General features: G+C 42.9%; 1 protein-coding gene across 1 annotated transcript in view; it reads left to right on the forward strand.

Moving 5' to 3' along the window:
* LOC100564934 (deleted in malignant brain tumors 1 protein) overlaps window positions 1-15,030 on the forward strand; it is a 33,136-nt gene extending 18,106 nt beyond the window's left edge. The window contains exons 7-13 of the mRNA XM_008116495.3: window positions 362-667; window positions 2,251-2,565; window positions 3,620-3,934; window positions 7,500-7,829; window positions 8,618-8,941; window positions 9,034-9,162; window positions 12,004-15,030. Of these exons, the coding sequence (XP_008114702.1) occupies window positions 362-667; window positions 2,251-2,565; window positions 3,620-3,934; window positions 7,500-7,829; window positions 8,618-8,941; window positions 9,034-9,162; window positions 12,004-12,167 (1,883 nt within the window). The 3' untranslated portion in view covers window positions 12,168-15,030. The remainder of the gene's footprint in view (window positions 1-361; window positions 668-2,250; window positions 2,566-3,619; window positions 3,935-7,499; window positions 7,830-8,617; window positions 8,942-9,033; window positions 9,163-12,003) is intronic.
* Window positions 15,031-15,218: the final 188 nt, after the last annotated feature.

The following is a 15,218-nucleotide window of genomic DNA, read 5'->3' on the forward strand; positions in this document are numbered from 1 at the left end:
TCATTACACATTAATGCTATGTAGTAATTACTGTATTTATGAATTTAGCACCAAAATATCACGATGCATTGAAAACATTGACTACAAAAATGCGTTGGATAATCCAGAACGTTGGATAAGCGAGTGTTGGATAAGTGAGACTCTACTGTATCTACAACAGAGGCTTCTTCCTATAAGCACCAGCAGACTGCTTTGGCAGTGGGATAGATAAAGAGGGAATGCTTTTCCCCCCTTCCCCTTTATGGGGGACAGGAAGCACATTCAAGCTCTTCATGATGCACTGGCCAATCTTCTCAATCATTAGATGTCCATTAACTATGCCAATATGTCAGTCTTCTAACAATGTTTGGCTTCCCTTTAGAACTCCGGCTGGCAAACGGCACAAGTCGCTGCTCAGGGAGAGTGGAAATATTCTATAACCAGCAATGGGGGACTGTATGCGATGACCGTTGGGGCTCTAAACAGGCGGAAGTTGTCTGCAGGGAGCTGGGCTGTGGTGTCCCTTTGAAAGCTCACACAAAAGCATTCTATGGACAGGGGACAGGGCCTATCTGGCTGGATGATGTAAACTGCCAAGGAACAGAAACATCCCTTAAAGACTGCTCAGCAAGCAGCTGGGGACACAACAACTGCAACCATGGAGAAGATGCTGGTGTCGAGTGTGCGGGTAATCTATGTCTATTGTTTAACAGTTTGCAACTAGGATATCTGTAGGACTGTGTCCTTCCCCCATGTTTTGTGTGTTTCATCCAACTTCAGGTTTAGCATAGTTTTTCTCTTCACTCTCATTGTGATTTTAGTTATCTCATCTTATCATTTCTGACAAATAGTGACCTAAAGGGTAACTTGTCACAGGTTTTTCTTAGCAAGATTTCTTCAGAGGATACTATGCTCTCCTTTCTCTGAGTGAATGTAACTTACCCAGGGGTATATCCAATGGGTTTCCATGACTGAGCGGGGATTCCCTATGCCCTAGTTCAGTTCTCAACCTGTGGGGGTTCTCAGATGTTTTGGCCTTCAACTGCCAGAAATCTTAATAGCTGTTAAACTGGCTGGGATTTCTGGGAGTTGGAGGCCAAAACCACTGGTTGAGAACCACTGCCCTAGTCCAACTCTCAAATCAATGTACCACAATGGTTCCCTACATCTTACTCCTTAATCTTATGCCTAGTTGAATTACTCTTTTTGGTTGACCATTTAATTTTAGTTGCATATTTCTTATATTTTATTATAGCCTACCTTCAGAGCCATTGCTGGGGCTAAACAGGCTAAAAATAAGATCCATGAACAATAAAGTCTGCAAAAGTCAAAACTGTTAATATGGAGAGAGCAGTGAATGTTTAAAATCAACATTAACTCATGCAGAAGACCATCTCTAATCCTGGGGAATGTACCAAAAGAGGCAACATATTTGACTGACCAGAAATATAGAACAAGCTCTCATAAACAAATGCATAGATCAGTTTAGCCTGAAGTTTGCTGAATATGTTGTCAATAGTATCCTCATGAGATACTATTGAATACGTGCTCTGATTTATTATTTGGAGAGCAAACGTGTTATTATGGCAAAGACTTCCCAAGGCCAATATTTTACCATGTCTTGCTCCAATGTCCACTATATCTAGATACAGTATGAAAGCAGCTTTCTGTTGCACCCAAGGCTAAGAATCACATGGCAAGAGCCACTGTGCTCTTACCCTCCTGCTGGCACCAAGGAGCTCCCGCCTCTGGGAAGATGCCGCTGGTCTTAGGAATACCTGCAGAGGGGAGGAGCCAAATACAATCTCAAGAACTCAGATGTCTTCAATTTCAGCTTGCTCCACAGCAACCAAACTTCCTCCATTATTTTGGCAGCATGCCTTCATACCAACAACTTGGTCTTGATCTGAAAAAATCCCTCTCTGTCCTCTACCATGCCAGGCAATGTCCTGCCAGTCTCCAGTGTTCTATTCTTGGACAAGGTAGTGGAGCATGAGGATGTGCTCACAGCTGCAGGGATTTCTGGATGAGTTAAATTGCCTGGCTTCAGGCCCATATATGGAACAGAGATGGCTTAGCTTATTTTGGACCAATGCTGGGTTTTGTTTGAATTGGTTTTGCTGGATTTTTGGCATCTTTTGATATCAGAAACGATGGCATCTTTTTGAATGACCTCAACACCCTGCTTTACACTGAGCTTGCCCCTCTTAAGAGGGTGAACTGGGAAAGCAGACTCTCAATATTTCTAACCTTTTTCTTTTACCATTTCAGACCCAGTGGAGTTGAGGTTGGTCAATGGCTCACATCGGTGTGCTGGGAGAGTGGAGGTCTTTCACCTGCACCAGTATGGGACTGTGTGCGATGACAGCTGGGACATAAATGAGGCCGTGGTTGTGTGCCGGTACCTTGGTTGTGGAACGGCCATTTCCGCCCCCCGTGGGGCTCGGTTTGGACGTGGAGCTGATCCCATCTGGATGGACGATGTGGAATGTACAGGAACAGAAACATCTCTCTCTTCTTGCACGGCAAAGCCTTGGGGAAGCAACGATTGTAATCATGGAGAGGATGCTGGTGTTATATGCTCAGGTAATCTTTTGATGCAACACTCTCCAATAGAAGCAGCTTTATTGTACATTCTCCCAGTGAAGTCCAATGAATACCAACTGCTTTTTAAAAATCGTGACAGAAGCGAACATACTGCAAGCTGCTTCTAGTGTGAGAGGATTGGCCATCTGCAAGGACGTTGCCCAGGGGACGCCTGGATGTGTTACCATCCTGCTGGGAGGCTTCTCTCATGTCCCCGCATGGGAAGCTAGGACTGACAGACGAGAGCTCACCCCATCTCACGGATTCAAACCGCCAACCTTTAGGTCAGCAATTCAGCTGGCAAAAGGGTTTAACCCATTGTGCCACCACAGCCCACGTATCAATTGCTAGAAAACAACAAAATGGAGATAGCTAATGCTTCCATGTTTCACTTGTGGGCATCCCATGACCATCCGGTTGATTACTGTGGGAATAGGATATTGTATCTTTGGCCTGATCCAGCAGGGTTCTTCTTAAGTCTATGTTGCCTTGTTGGTGGTAATTCCTTGCTAAGAGTAACAAATCCTCTACCATCTACCAAGAACTGAAGCTCCACTTTGGAATGGCACACCTTTTTCTATAAGGAAAAGATGTGCATTTGTGTTCTTTATTGGGATTGCAGCCAAATGGGTGCTATGATAGTTGAAGGCATTTGTCATAATGGCTCGAAGCTACCAAGACTGTTTTGACAGCCCTTGACACTTCCAGATTCTCCATAGCTGCTTTTTTGTGGCCACAATCGGGTGAATTGTCTCTTCTAGAAGCCTTTGGGAAAGACAATCCACCTTTTAAAAAGCTTACAGTTTCCTCCCTGTATGGTTTTACATTTTTTAAAAATCACTCTTTTGAAACCAGAAGAAGACAGCCCTATTGACATTTTTGGTAGTCTATGTGACTGAGGGGAACAATTAAGAACCAACCCTGGCCCAAGCAGTTACCCTTCTCTATAGAATAAGTTCTTCAAAATCTGCACACTTTCAGAGTCATTTGGGTTTATTCCCTGTAAGATCAGATCTTCATTTTTTTCATTGCATTTCATTCACTCTGTTCTCAGAGAATGTCAGGTTGGTCAACGGCTCAAATCGCTGCAGTGGGAGAGTTGAGATCCGATCACCTCACAATGATCAATGGGGAACGATATACGACCGAACTTGGGATTTAACTGCTGCTTCAATTCTGTGCGGTCAACTGGGATGTGGAGTTGCTTCATCAGCCCCAGGTGGAGCTCATTTTGGACCTGGATCAGGCTCCGTCTGTTTTGATGACATCAGCTGCAAAGGCACCGAAGATACCCTGCACGAGTGCAATATAAACTTTCAGGGGACAAATAACTGCAACCACAGACATGATGCAGGAGTCATTTGTTCAGGTAATCAACCACAGTAACTTTGGATGTCTGTTAAACATGACAAGGGAATAATGTGATAAGAAATTAGTGAAAAGATGCCAAACATCTATGTCAGATGTGAGGGAGATGCAAATAAAAAGTTAACATAGGAGGTTGAAACTTCCCCACAGAACGTGCAAATAACCAGTTTCTTGTAATGGATGTATTTTCTAATAGCATGAGTACAACGAAGTTACATTAAGGCCACAGCTTAACAAGGGATTAGGGTAATGTACTGTAACTTTCAATGCAGTGTATTCTAATCTTTGCAGGGCAAATGAAACTTTCACTTACTCCTGTAATTTTTTTTTCTGTGTCAGGAGCAACTTGAGAAACTGCAAGTCGCTTCTGGTGTGAGAAAATTGGCTGTCTGCAAGGATGTTGCCCAGGTGACGCCTGGATGTTTGATGTTTTATCATCCTTGTGGGAGGTTTCTCTCATGTCCCTGCATGGGGAGCTGGAGCTAACAGAGGGAGCTCATCTGCTCTCCCTGGATTTGAACCTCTGACTTGTTGGTCAGCAATCCTGCTGGCACAAGGGTTTAACCCATTGTGCCACCGGGGCCTTCACTCCTGTACTTATGGATGTGTAATAATGGAGGAAGAGAGATGAAACTAATGGGTGATTTAAGTGCTGGCTTTTGTTGTGATCCATGCTGGTTGTAAGTATGGCAGCCACAAGGTGAATTGGATGACATTATTTTTTGGATTACAGTCTTATGAAGGATGCATCCAGTCTGAATGAAAAGTCCCAGATTTCGTTCCTATTCTTTTGATGTTATATTGGTTTTTGAAAACTGATCTAGGAAACTGGTATAAAAAGTTTGATTGTACCAGGAGCTGACATAAAATATTTTGGGATAAAGAAACTCTGTATGGATCGCCAAAATAAATTGGAAAGAACAGGAACAAAACCTGGGACTTCCTGGGTTTTTTAAAATTAGCATGGATATGCCCAAAAGCAACAAGACATATGTACTTAAAAATGTAACTAAGCAGCACAAACTCCTTGTTGAGACTTTGGAACAATTCTGGCAATTTCTTCTTTTTTTAAAAAGTGCTTCCATTGCAAGGAGAAGATGGGGTGATGGCGACAGGGGACAGGGAAAAGGCAGAACTACTTAATGCCTTCTTTGCCTCGGTCTTCTCACAAAAAGAAAGCCATCTTCAACCTCAGCAACATGGAATGGACGAAGGATTGGGGGAAATCCAACCCCAAATAGGGAAACAAGTTGTCCAGGAACACCTGGCCACTCTAAACGAATTCAAGTCCCCAGGGCCAGACCAGCTACATCCAAGAGTACTGAAGGAACTAGCGGAAGTTATTTCAGAACCACTGGCAATTATCTTCGAGAGTTCTTGGAGAACGGGAGAAGTCCCAGCAGATTGGAGGAGGGCGAATGTGGTCCCTATCTTCAAGAAGGGAAAAAAGAACGACCCAAACAATTACTGTCCGGTCAGCCTCACATCAATACCAGGCAAAATTCTGGAAAAGATCATTAAGGAAGTGGTCTGCGAACACTTAGAAACAAATGCGGTCATTGCTAATAGTCAACACGGATTTACCAAAAACAAGTCATGCCAGACTAATCTGATCTCTTTTTTCGATAGAGTTACGAATTGGGTCGATACAGGGAATGCCGTGGATGTAGCGTACCTGGATTTCAGTAAGGCCTTCGACAAAGTCCCCCACGACCTTCTGGCAAACAAACTAGTAAAATGTGGGCTAGACAAAACTACGGTTAGGTGGATCTGTAATTGGCTAAGCGAACGAACCCAAAGGGTGCTCACCAATGCGTCGTCTTCATCATGGAAAGAAGTGACAAGTGGAGTGCCGCAGGGCTCCGTCCTGGGCCCGGTTCTGTTCAACATCTTTATTAACGACTTAGACGAAGGGTTAGAAGGCACGATCATCAAGTTTGCAGACGACACAAAACTGGGAGGGATAGCTAACACTCCAGAAGACAGGAGCAGAATTCAAAACGATCTTGACAGACTAGAGAGATGGGCCGAAACTAACAAAATGAAGTTCAACAGGGACAAATGCAAGATATGTTGTCGAAGGCTTTCATGGCCGGGATCACAGGGTTGTTGTATGTCTTTCGGGCTGTGTGGCCATGTTCCAGAAGCATTCTCTCCTGACGTTTCGCCCACATCTATGGCAGGCATCTTCAGAGGTTGTGAGGTACCCTACCTCACAACCTCTGAGGATGCCTGCCATAGATGTGGGCGAAACGTCAGGAGAGAATGCTTCTGGAACATGGCCACACAGCCCGAAAGAAATGCAAGATACTTCACTTCGGCAGAAAAAATGGAAATCAAAGATACAGAATGGGGGACGCCTGGCTTGACAGCAGTGTGTGCGAAAAAGACCTTGGAGTCCTTGTGGACAACAAGTTAAACATGAGCCAACAATGTGATGCGGCTGCTAAAAAAAGCCAATGGGATTCTGGCCTGCATCAATAGGGGAATAGCGTCTAGATCCAGGGAAGTTATGCTCCCCCTCTATTCTGCCTTGGTCAGACCACACCTGGAATACTGTGTCCAATTTTGGGCACCACAGTTGAAGGGAGATGTTGACAAGCTGGAAAGCGTCCAGAGGAGGGCGACTAAAATAATTAAGGGTCTGGAGAACAAGCCCTATGAGGAGCGGCTTAAAGAGCTGGGCATGTTTAGCCTGCAGAAGAGAAGGCTGAGAGGAGACATGATAGCCATGTACAAATACGTGAAGGGAAGTCAAAGGGAGGAGGGAGCAAGCTTGTTTTCTGCTGCCCTGCAGACTAGGACACGGAACAATGGCTTCAAACTACAGGAAAGGAGATTCCACTTGAACATCAGGAAGAACTTCCTCACTGTGAGAGCTGTTCGACAGTGGAACTCTCTCCCCGGGGCTGTGGTGGAGGCTCCTTCTTTGGAGGCTTTTAAGCAGAGGCTGGATGGCCATCTGTCGGGGGTGCTTTGAATGCGATTTCCTGCTTCTTAGCAGGGGGTTGGACTGGATGGCCCATGTGGTCTCTTCCAACTCTACTATTCTATGATTCTATGATTCCCTTTCTCCAGTTATCTGTGTTTCATCTGGAGATGGTTTCCTCATGCCATAGTACTTGACACATTAGTTAGTGGCTCTAGTTTAGCTGAGAACACCTGGAAGGACTGTGCAAATAGGCAGGCATCTATTATCCATTACTAGAGGTGATGTTCCAGAAATTACCCAGATGCAGACTAAAAAAAAAAAAACAACTACCTTCACATTCACTGAATTTGTCGAAACAGCGTCAACTGCTTAAAACCTTAGCTTGCTCTGTCAACTGGAAACCCACTGTGACATACTTTAGCTGTATACAGCCCTAATTCCTACTTGGAGACAATGCATTTTTGTACCTTGTTTTTCATTCTTCACTATGATTAGCAGGATTTTCAATGGCTTGATTCAAATGTTCAAAGACCAGCCATTCTTAGCCAATGGAATCCCCTTTTCTAGCATGGATAAAGAATTATCCATATATATGTTTATATTTGTACTGAATATTTCATGCTTGACTTTCTAGCTTCACCTACTCTGAATGTGGGGAATATCAGACTACAAGATGGTCCACATTCTTGTGCCGGAAGACTTGAGGTTTTCCACCAGCAGCAGTGGGGAACTGTGTGCGACGACGGATGGGGATTGCCAGATGCCACTGTTGTCTGTAGGCAGCTGGGCTGCGGCATTGCTTTGGAGGCCCCGCACGGAGCACATTTTGGACGTGGTCTGGGCTCCATTGTTCTGGATGATGTAAACTGCACAGGGTCGGAAAAAGCCCTCAAAGAGTGTGGTGGCCGGACTGTAGGAGAACACGACTGTGATCATGCAGAAGATGCAAGTGTGGTATGCTCAGGTAACTCCTTCAAGGTGCAAACTATAGGTTTCACACAGGTGCACAATATTAAACCCCAACTTAAAATAAGCTTCCTTATCCTCCCCTCGAAAAATCCCTCCACAAGATTCCTTATGGGCATTTTCTCTTCCAACTACATCTAGAAAATGGAAAGGGAGTGAAGCAACATAGGGAAAATAATTCTGACTAGAAAAATGGCCAGCAGGAGTAGACAAATACAAATTATATTTGTAAGACCAAATTGACTCCCAGGAAGGCAACCAACATCCCCATTGTTGGCTCCCAGTAACACTATACCCAAGGCCCTTCCACAGAGTCATATAACTCAGAATATTAAGGCAGATAATCCACAATATCTGCTTTGAACTGGATTATCTGAGTCCACACTGCCATATAACTCAGTTCAATGTGGATTTTATACAGCTGTGTGGAAGGGGCCTCAGGCAGTTTTAATATTGCAGGAAACCATGGTTCTAACTATATGTACAAGAAATAACGAATGTGCACCCAGTATGCACATGGCACAAAACATACTTTTCTGTCACAAAAAGACATATTTCATTATAGACTGTGGTTTGTTTAGAGAACATACCTGAGTCAAAACCTGGCTTCTGACTGTGGCATGTTCTAACATTCAAGTGAAAACATTTGCTCTGTTTAGGGGAGAGGGTAGCCCATGAGGGACCAAGAAAACCTCCTTGAGAAGATGACTGTGCATGATATATGCTACCATTCAAGTCATTTATACAGTGTGGAATAATATGTGACTTTCCCTTTTTGTTTTCCAGGCCAACTTGAGATCCGATTGGCCAGTGGACCCAATTCTTGCAGTGGCCGGGTGGAGTTCAATCACAATGGCTCTTGGGTCTCAATTGGTGACTCTGGCTGGAAACTCCCACAAGCCACAGTGGTGTGTCGACAGCTGGGTTGTGGTGCAGCGTTGTCTGCACCAGTAGGCAATAAATATGGCATGGGTGTTGGCCCAGCTTTTCTGGATGAAGTGGAGTGTTCTGGATCAGAGTTGAGTTTGATTGAATGCAAGGCTGTGCCGACAGGACCCCATAAGTGCATCTGCGGCTCCTACGCAGGAGCAGAGTGTGCAGGATCATCAGGTAACTACCTATCCAGAGAAGGCTATGGCTTGAATTTATCCTGGAAATATGACATCTCTTATTCTCAATTTTGCTTCTGTTCTCCTGCACAGGTTCTGGTAGAATCGCTGCAGTGATTCTAGGTGTTTTAGCCATCATCGTAATTATTGTTGGAGTTCTGTTTTACATGAGGAAAAAGAGAGGGAAATCGTTTGCTGTGAATCCCTTTGCTCACAGAAGAGGTAAGAAAGTGCCAGCAGATTTTTCAACCTTGGTTATCAGAACTCATTTCTACTTGCTAAATGGCTAGAATAGCTTGCACAAATCAGCATCTACAAACAGAATCCTGCCTCAGTTTAGCTCAAAGGATGTCGTGGTGCCTCTCTATTTTGCTTTGGTCAGGTATCATCTGGAATAGCCCTGTGCCCAATTCTGGGCACCACAATTTAAAAGAGACATTGACAAGCTGGAAGGTGTACAGAGGAGGGCAACTAAAATGATCACAGGTCTGGAGACAAGGCCTTATGAGGAGTGTCTTAAAGAACTGGGTATGTTTAGCCTGCAGAAGAGAAGGGTGAGGGGAGACATGTTCACCATGTTTCAATAGCTAAAGAGCTGTCAAAGGAAGAGGGAGCAGGCTTGTTTTCTGCTGCCATGGAGACAAGGGCTAGGAGCAATGGGTTCAAACTGCAGGAAAGGAGATTCCATCTGATCATTAGGAAAAACTTCCTGACTGTGAGAGCTGTTCAATAGTAGAACACTCTGCTTCTGGTGGAATAATAATAATAATAATAATAATAATAATAATAATAATAATAATTAACAAAATTGAAGGAAAAGCTGATAAGGAGAAGACCTGGCTATGGCTCATGAACAGGACCCTGAAGAAGGAGACAGAAGGCCTGATCCTTGCAGCCCAGGAGCAAGCCATCAGAACAAATGCAATTAAGGCCAAGATCGAAAAATCAGCTGATGACCCAAAATGCAGTCTGTGCAAGGAAGCTGACGAAACCATTGATCATATCCTCAGCTGCTGTAAGAAAATCGCACAGACAGACTACAAACAGAGGCACAATTATGTGGCCCAAATGATTCATTGGAACTTATGCCTCAAGTACCACCTCCCAGTAGAAAAGAACTGGTGGGATCACAAACCTGCAAAAGTATTGGAAAATGAACATGCAAAGATACTGTGGGACTTCCGAATCCAGACTGACAAAGTTCTGGAACACAACACCAGACATCACAGTTGTGGAAAGGAAAAAGGTTTGGATCATTGATATTGCCATTCCAGGTGACAGTCGCATTGACGAAAAACAGCAGGAAAAACTCATCCGCTATCAGGACCTCAAGATTGAACTTCAGAGACTCTGGCAGAAACCAGTGCAGGTGCTCCCGATGGTGATGGGCACACTGGGTGCCGTGCCAAAAGATCTCAGCCGGTATTTGGAAACAATAGACATTGACAAAATTACGATCTGCCAACTGCAAAAGGCCACCCTACTGGGATCTACGCGCATCATCCAAAAATACATCACACAGTCCTAGACACTTGGGAAGTGTTCGACTTGCGATTTTGTGATATGAAATCCAGCATATCTATCTTGTTTGCTGTGTCATAATAAAATGATAATAATAATAACAATAACTTTATTTTTGTACCCCGCCTCCATCTCCTCAGAGACTCGGGGCAGCTCACATGGGTACAAGCCCAAAAAACATTGTTAAAATATAACACACTAAAATGCATAGATAATAAACATAGCAGAATAAAACAACAACTAGTAACAGAATGTAAAAGTAAGCATCAAACCAATCAATGAACCTGAAGTACTAATCAGTTCCTGGGCACAGGTGGGTGGATTGGTACAAATTAATTTTGAAGATAGAGCTGGTGAATAAAATGCGTAAATCAAACGGTAAAAATAGGGATGGAGGGTAATGTAAAATGGAGCATAATATCTTTGAGTAGAGAACAATAGTAAAGTGTAAGGACAAGAGTTTATGTCTTAGTTGGGGTCAGGTTATCTAGGGGTTGTCTAGTCAAAAGCACAGTGGAACATCCATGTTTTTAGATCTTTATGGAAGGTGGATAAGGAGGGTGCTAGCCTAATCTCTCTTGGGAGGGAGTTCCAAAGCTGAGGAGCCACCACTGAGAAGGCCCTCTCCCTCGTCTCCACCAACCGTGCCTGTGACAGGGCAAAAGCGAGAGAAGAGCCTTCTCAAAAGATCTTAGAGACTGTGCAGGTTCGTAAGGAAAGATGTGGTCTTGAAGATAGGTGGGTCCTGAACCATTTAGGGATGTATAGGCAGAGCCGGTCCAACAATGAGGCGAATTAAGCGGTCGTTTGGGGTGCAAACCATACGGGGACGCAGTTGAGACTGCTTTTTCTGTTGATTTGTTGTAAAACATGATGTTTTGGTGCTTAATTTGTAAAATCTTAATGTAATTTGATGTTTAATAGGCTTTTCCTTAATCCCTCCTTATTATCCAACATTTTCGCTTATCCAACGCTTTTATTTTTCAGTGATTGGTTTTTTTTGGGGGGGGGGGCGCCAAAATTCTGTTCGCCTACACTTGAAAAATACCTAGGGCCAGCTCTGTGTATAGGTAATGACCTGCATATTGAATTGGGACTGGAAACTTATTGGCAGCCAGTGGAGCTGTTTGAACAGGGGAATTGACTGCTCCCTGTAATTAGCTCCAGTTAATAACTTGGCCGCCAATCTTTACCCTAACTGCAGTTTCCGGGCCGTCTTCAAGGGCAGCCCCACGTAGAGTGCATTACAGTAACTAAGGCATGGACCACCATGGTAAAGTCAGACTTCTCAAAGTATGATCGCACCTGGCACACAAGCTTTAATTGTGCAAAGGCCCTCCCAGCCACTGCCGATACCTGAGCATGGAAGCTTTTAAACAGAGGCTGAATAATCTGTCAGGGGTGCTTTAATTGTGCTTTTCCTGCATGGCAGGGGATTGGACTAGATGGCCCATGTGGTCTCTTCCAACTCTATGAGTCTATGAAGGAAATGAATTTTGAGATCAAGGGAACTTGACAATCTATTATCTCCTTTTCTTGCAGAAGGATTCATGGAAAATATCACAGTAGGATCAGATATGGTAAACGGCATTCGGGAAATGTATATGCGGGGAAAAGAACAAATTGTACCTGAGGCAGACCGTGAAGATGACACCATTTGCTTGGTGAAAACCACCCCTGAGCCTTCTGCAGAGAATACTGAATGAGGAGGATACTGTGATGGCTCAGGTGCCAGGAAGAGACAAGAGACCATATCCATGTCACCAGCTTTTTGTTGTTGTTGTTACGGGGAATATTTGGAAACTAAATATGTTTTTTTCCCTGAGATCCTTGGAAACATGCAGCTTCTGGGAGTATGAAAAGAAAATGAATCTCATTAAGCAGGGCAGAAGACAACCAAAAAGAAGTCCTTTGGAATATCTATGAAGCTGAAGCTTTTGAGGGATGGGTTTTTGGAAATCCTGCTTCACAACTCTTGCCTTTCTTATCAACCCTTACATGCAACAATGTGTGCTTCCCTGCATACTTACATACTGGCCTGCTATATTTGTAACAGATCATATCTATATCTACTAAACACTAAGACCTAGAAATCATGCCTTCTACTGCTCTCCCAACTTGCATACAGAATTCGGTTCAAGGGGAAGCACTTTCAGACAAGAAAAGATGTCTCCATTTTATAACTCAATTATTCCCAGGTCCACATCCAAATACGGACAGTCCCCAAGTTATGAACAAGAGAGGTTCTGTAGATTTGGCTTGTTGTGGAAATAGAGATTGGTGATAAAGCATCAGTTGAAACATCTTTTCCCCATAACTCTTTCAGGTTATGGTGCCTGTAACATTACTGATTTACCCTTCTATCATGTTTGCCCATAAATTCCACTTTTGACTATTTATCATTCACTTCTTTGACTCTCCTTCCAGATACCCAATTGCCCATTTCGATCTCTTTAGGAACTCTTCATTTGCTCGCCAAGTTATTGGATATCTTGGCCAGTTGCATGTAATCCATTAGTTTTCCCCCCAATCCTTTTTAGTTAACACATTTCCCCTTTCCAATCCCTAACAATTATCATTCTTGTTGCCGCAAAACTGTTTTGGGCTATTTCTTTATCATCCTGATGGGAGCCTTCCCTAAATAAGCCCAGCAGACACATCCCTGATTTTCTTTTGACCTTATTGATCAACAATTTATTTGTTTCCTTAATTACTTTACTTCAAAATCCTCAAACTTTCTCACCTGACCAACACATATGAAAGAAAGTTCCTCTCTGCATTTTACATCTCCAGCACCGATGTCGTTGAGATTTATCTATTTTTGCGAGCAGGACTGGTGTTGTATAACTTCTATAAAACATTTTGTATAAGTTTTCCCTAATTGACCCCGCAATTGTAAAGTTGAATTCTTTCTTCCAGAGTAGTTCCCAGGTTTCTAAATCTGTAACTCTCCCTAGGTCTGTAGCCCAAATGATCATTCTTGATTCTACCCTATTGTCTTCTAGGTTTTAGTAAATATTTGTAAAGTCTGGAGATTAATCCTTTGCTCCCTTTTCCCAGTTTACTTTCTAATTTTGATTTTCTGATTGCAAAACCAACCCCGGCATCCTTTGTAAATCTTGCATGGACTTGATGATAATGGAACCAAAAATTAATGCCTGTTGTTTCTTCCTTTTAATTTCCATTGGTCTTTTTCCTTCGTTAGATACACTCTGCATGTTCTGATTTCTTTCCTTGAGGTTGGCCTCAGTATTGCTTCTAATGGCCTTAGCCATAGAGGTGTTTTGGGTTCTATACCATATTTATATCTTTTCCATGTTTCTAAGACACTTCCCCTGATTATATGTCTCACCCCATTCTTAACTATGAGTAATTTGTAAATTGGTTGATTGTAGCTCGGGGACTGCCTGTATTAGGAACTTTGGAGATTTTTTTTCCGTGTCAGGAGCGACTTGAGAAACTGCAAGTCGCTTCTGGTGTGAGAGAGAATTGGCCATCTGCAAGGATGTTGCCCAGGGGACGCCCGGATGTTTTTGATGTTTTTATCATCCTTGTGGGAGGCTTCTCTCATGTCCCCGCATGGAGCTGGAGCTGATAGAGGGAGCTCATCCGCGCTCTCCCTAGGTGGGATTCAAACCTGGCAGCTTTCAGATCAACTTTGGAGATGACTTTTAAGTACTATGTAGCTATAACTTCATGCTATATTACTGATGTGCTTCATTCTAAGTAAACATGTCACACATCTAGTCAAGAACATTGTTTGATAAGAAACATTTTTGTAATTGCTTACTGATTAAATATTGATGCTAAGCTAATAACATATTAATCTATTACAGCCAATACTTGCTCATGTCTACAGAGAAGAAAATTCAATTAACCTTATTTCCTAACAGGTATAATTAAGATTAAAGGCTCAAAATTGGGGAGATGGTGGCGGGTTATAAATAAAGTTTTATTATTATTATTATTAAAATGTGGACAAAAATGGATCAATTCCCACTTTTTTTGAATTCAGGCGGTTAGTATCCTAAGTCACTCTTCCTTCTATATCAGTGGTTCTCAACCTGTGGGTCCCCAGATGTTTTTGGCCTTCAACTCCCAGAAATCCTAACAGCTGGTAAACTGGCTGGGATTTCAGGGAGTTGTAGGCCAAAACACCTGGGGACCCACAGGTTGAGAACCACTGATTATATCATAAAGAGGAGCAGCAAGCTGGCACATTCATAGCAAGCCACTATTGAATATACATTGTAGGCTGTATATAGGCATGCAGTAGAAAGACAACTCTACTCGCCATACATTTCCAGATGTACAGTCTTCTTTTGTGGCTTAAATTTATGGCAATTTGTTCTGGATTAGAAGAGAAACTGAATTCACACAGCACTAATTGGTCAGCCTTTATAACAGTCATAAAGCAAACATCTTCTCATGAAGCTGGAATGTTCAGCGTTGATGGCTCTTGTGTTTTGTTATGGCAAAACTACTGTCCTCCCCTAGCAGAGATCCCATAGTTCAAATAATAATAAACAATGAAAAAATAAAAAACTCTACAAACAACTAATCACTGAACTATTGGTGGGGATAAACTTTGTGAAAGCTTTGGGAAAATAAATGTGTGTGTGTAATCCAGTACATTGGAAAGAAACAGTACATATTTATTCTACTTTGGAAATAATATCTATAGCCCTTTAGCCTCATTCTATGGGATTTTTGGTCACAAAAATATTTTTTTAATAATGTGGGAGCTGCATTCCAAC

Source organism: Anolis carolinensis, chromosome 6, assembly GCF_035594765.1.
Source record: "Anolis carolinensis isolate JA03-04 chromosome 6, rAnoCar3.1.pri, whole genome shotgun sequence".
NCBI lineage: Eukaryota > Metazoa > Chordata > Lepidosauria > Squamata > Dactyloidae > Anolis > Anolis carolinensis.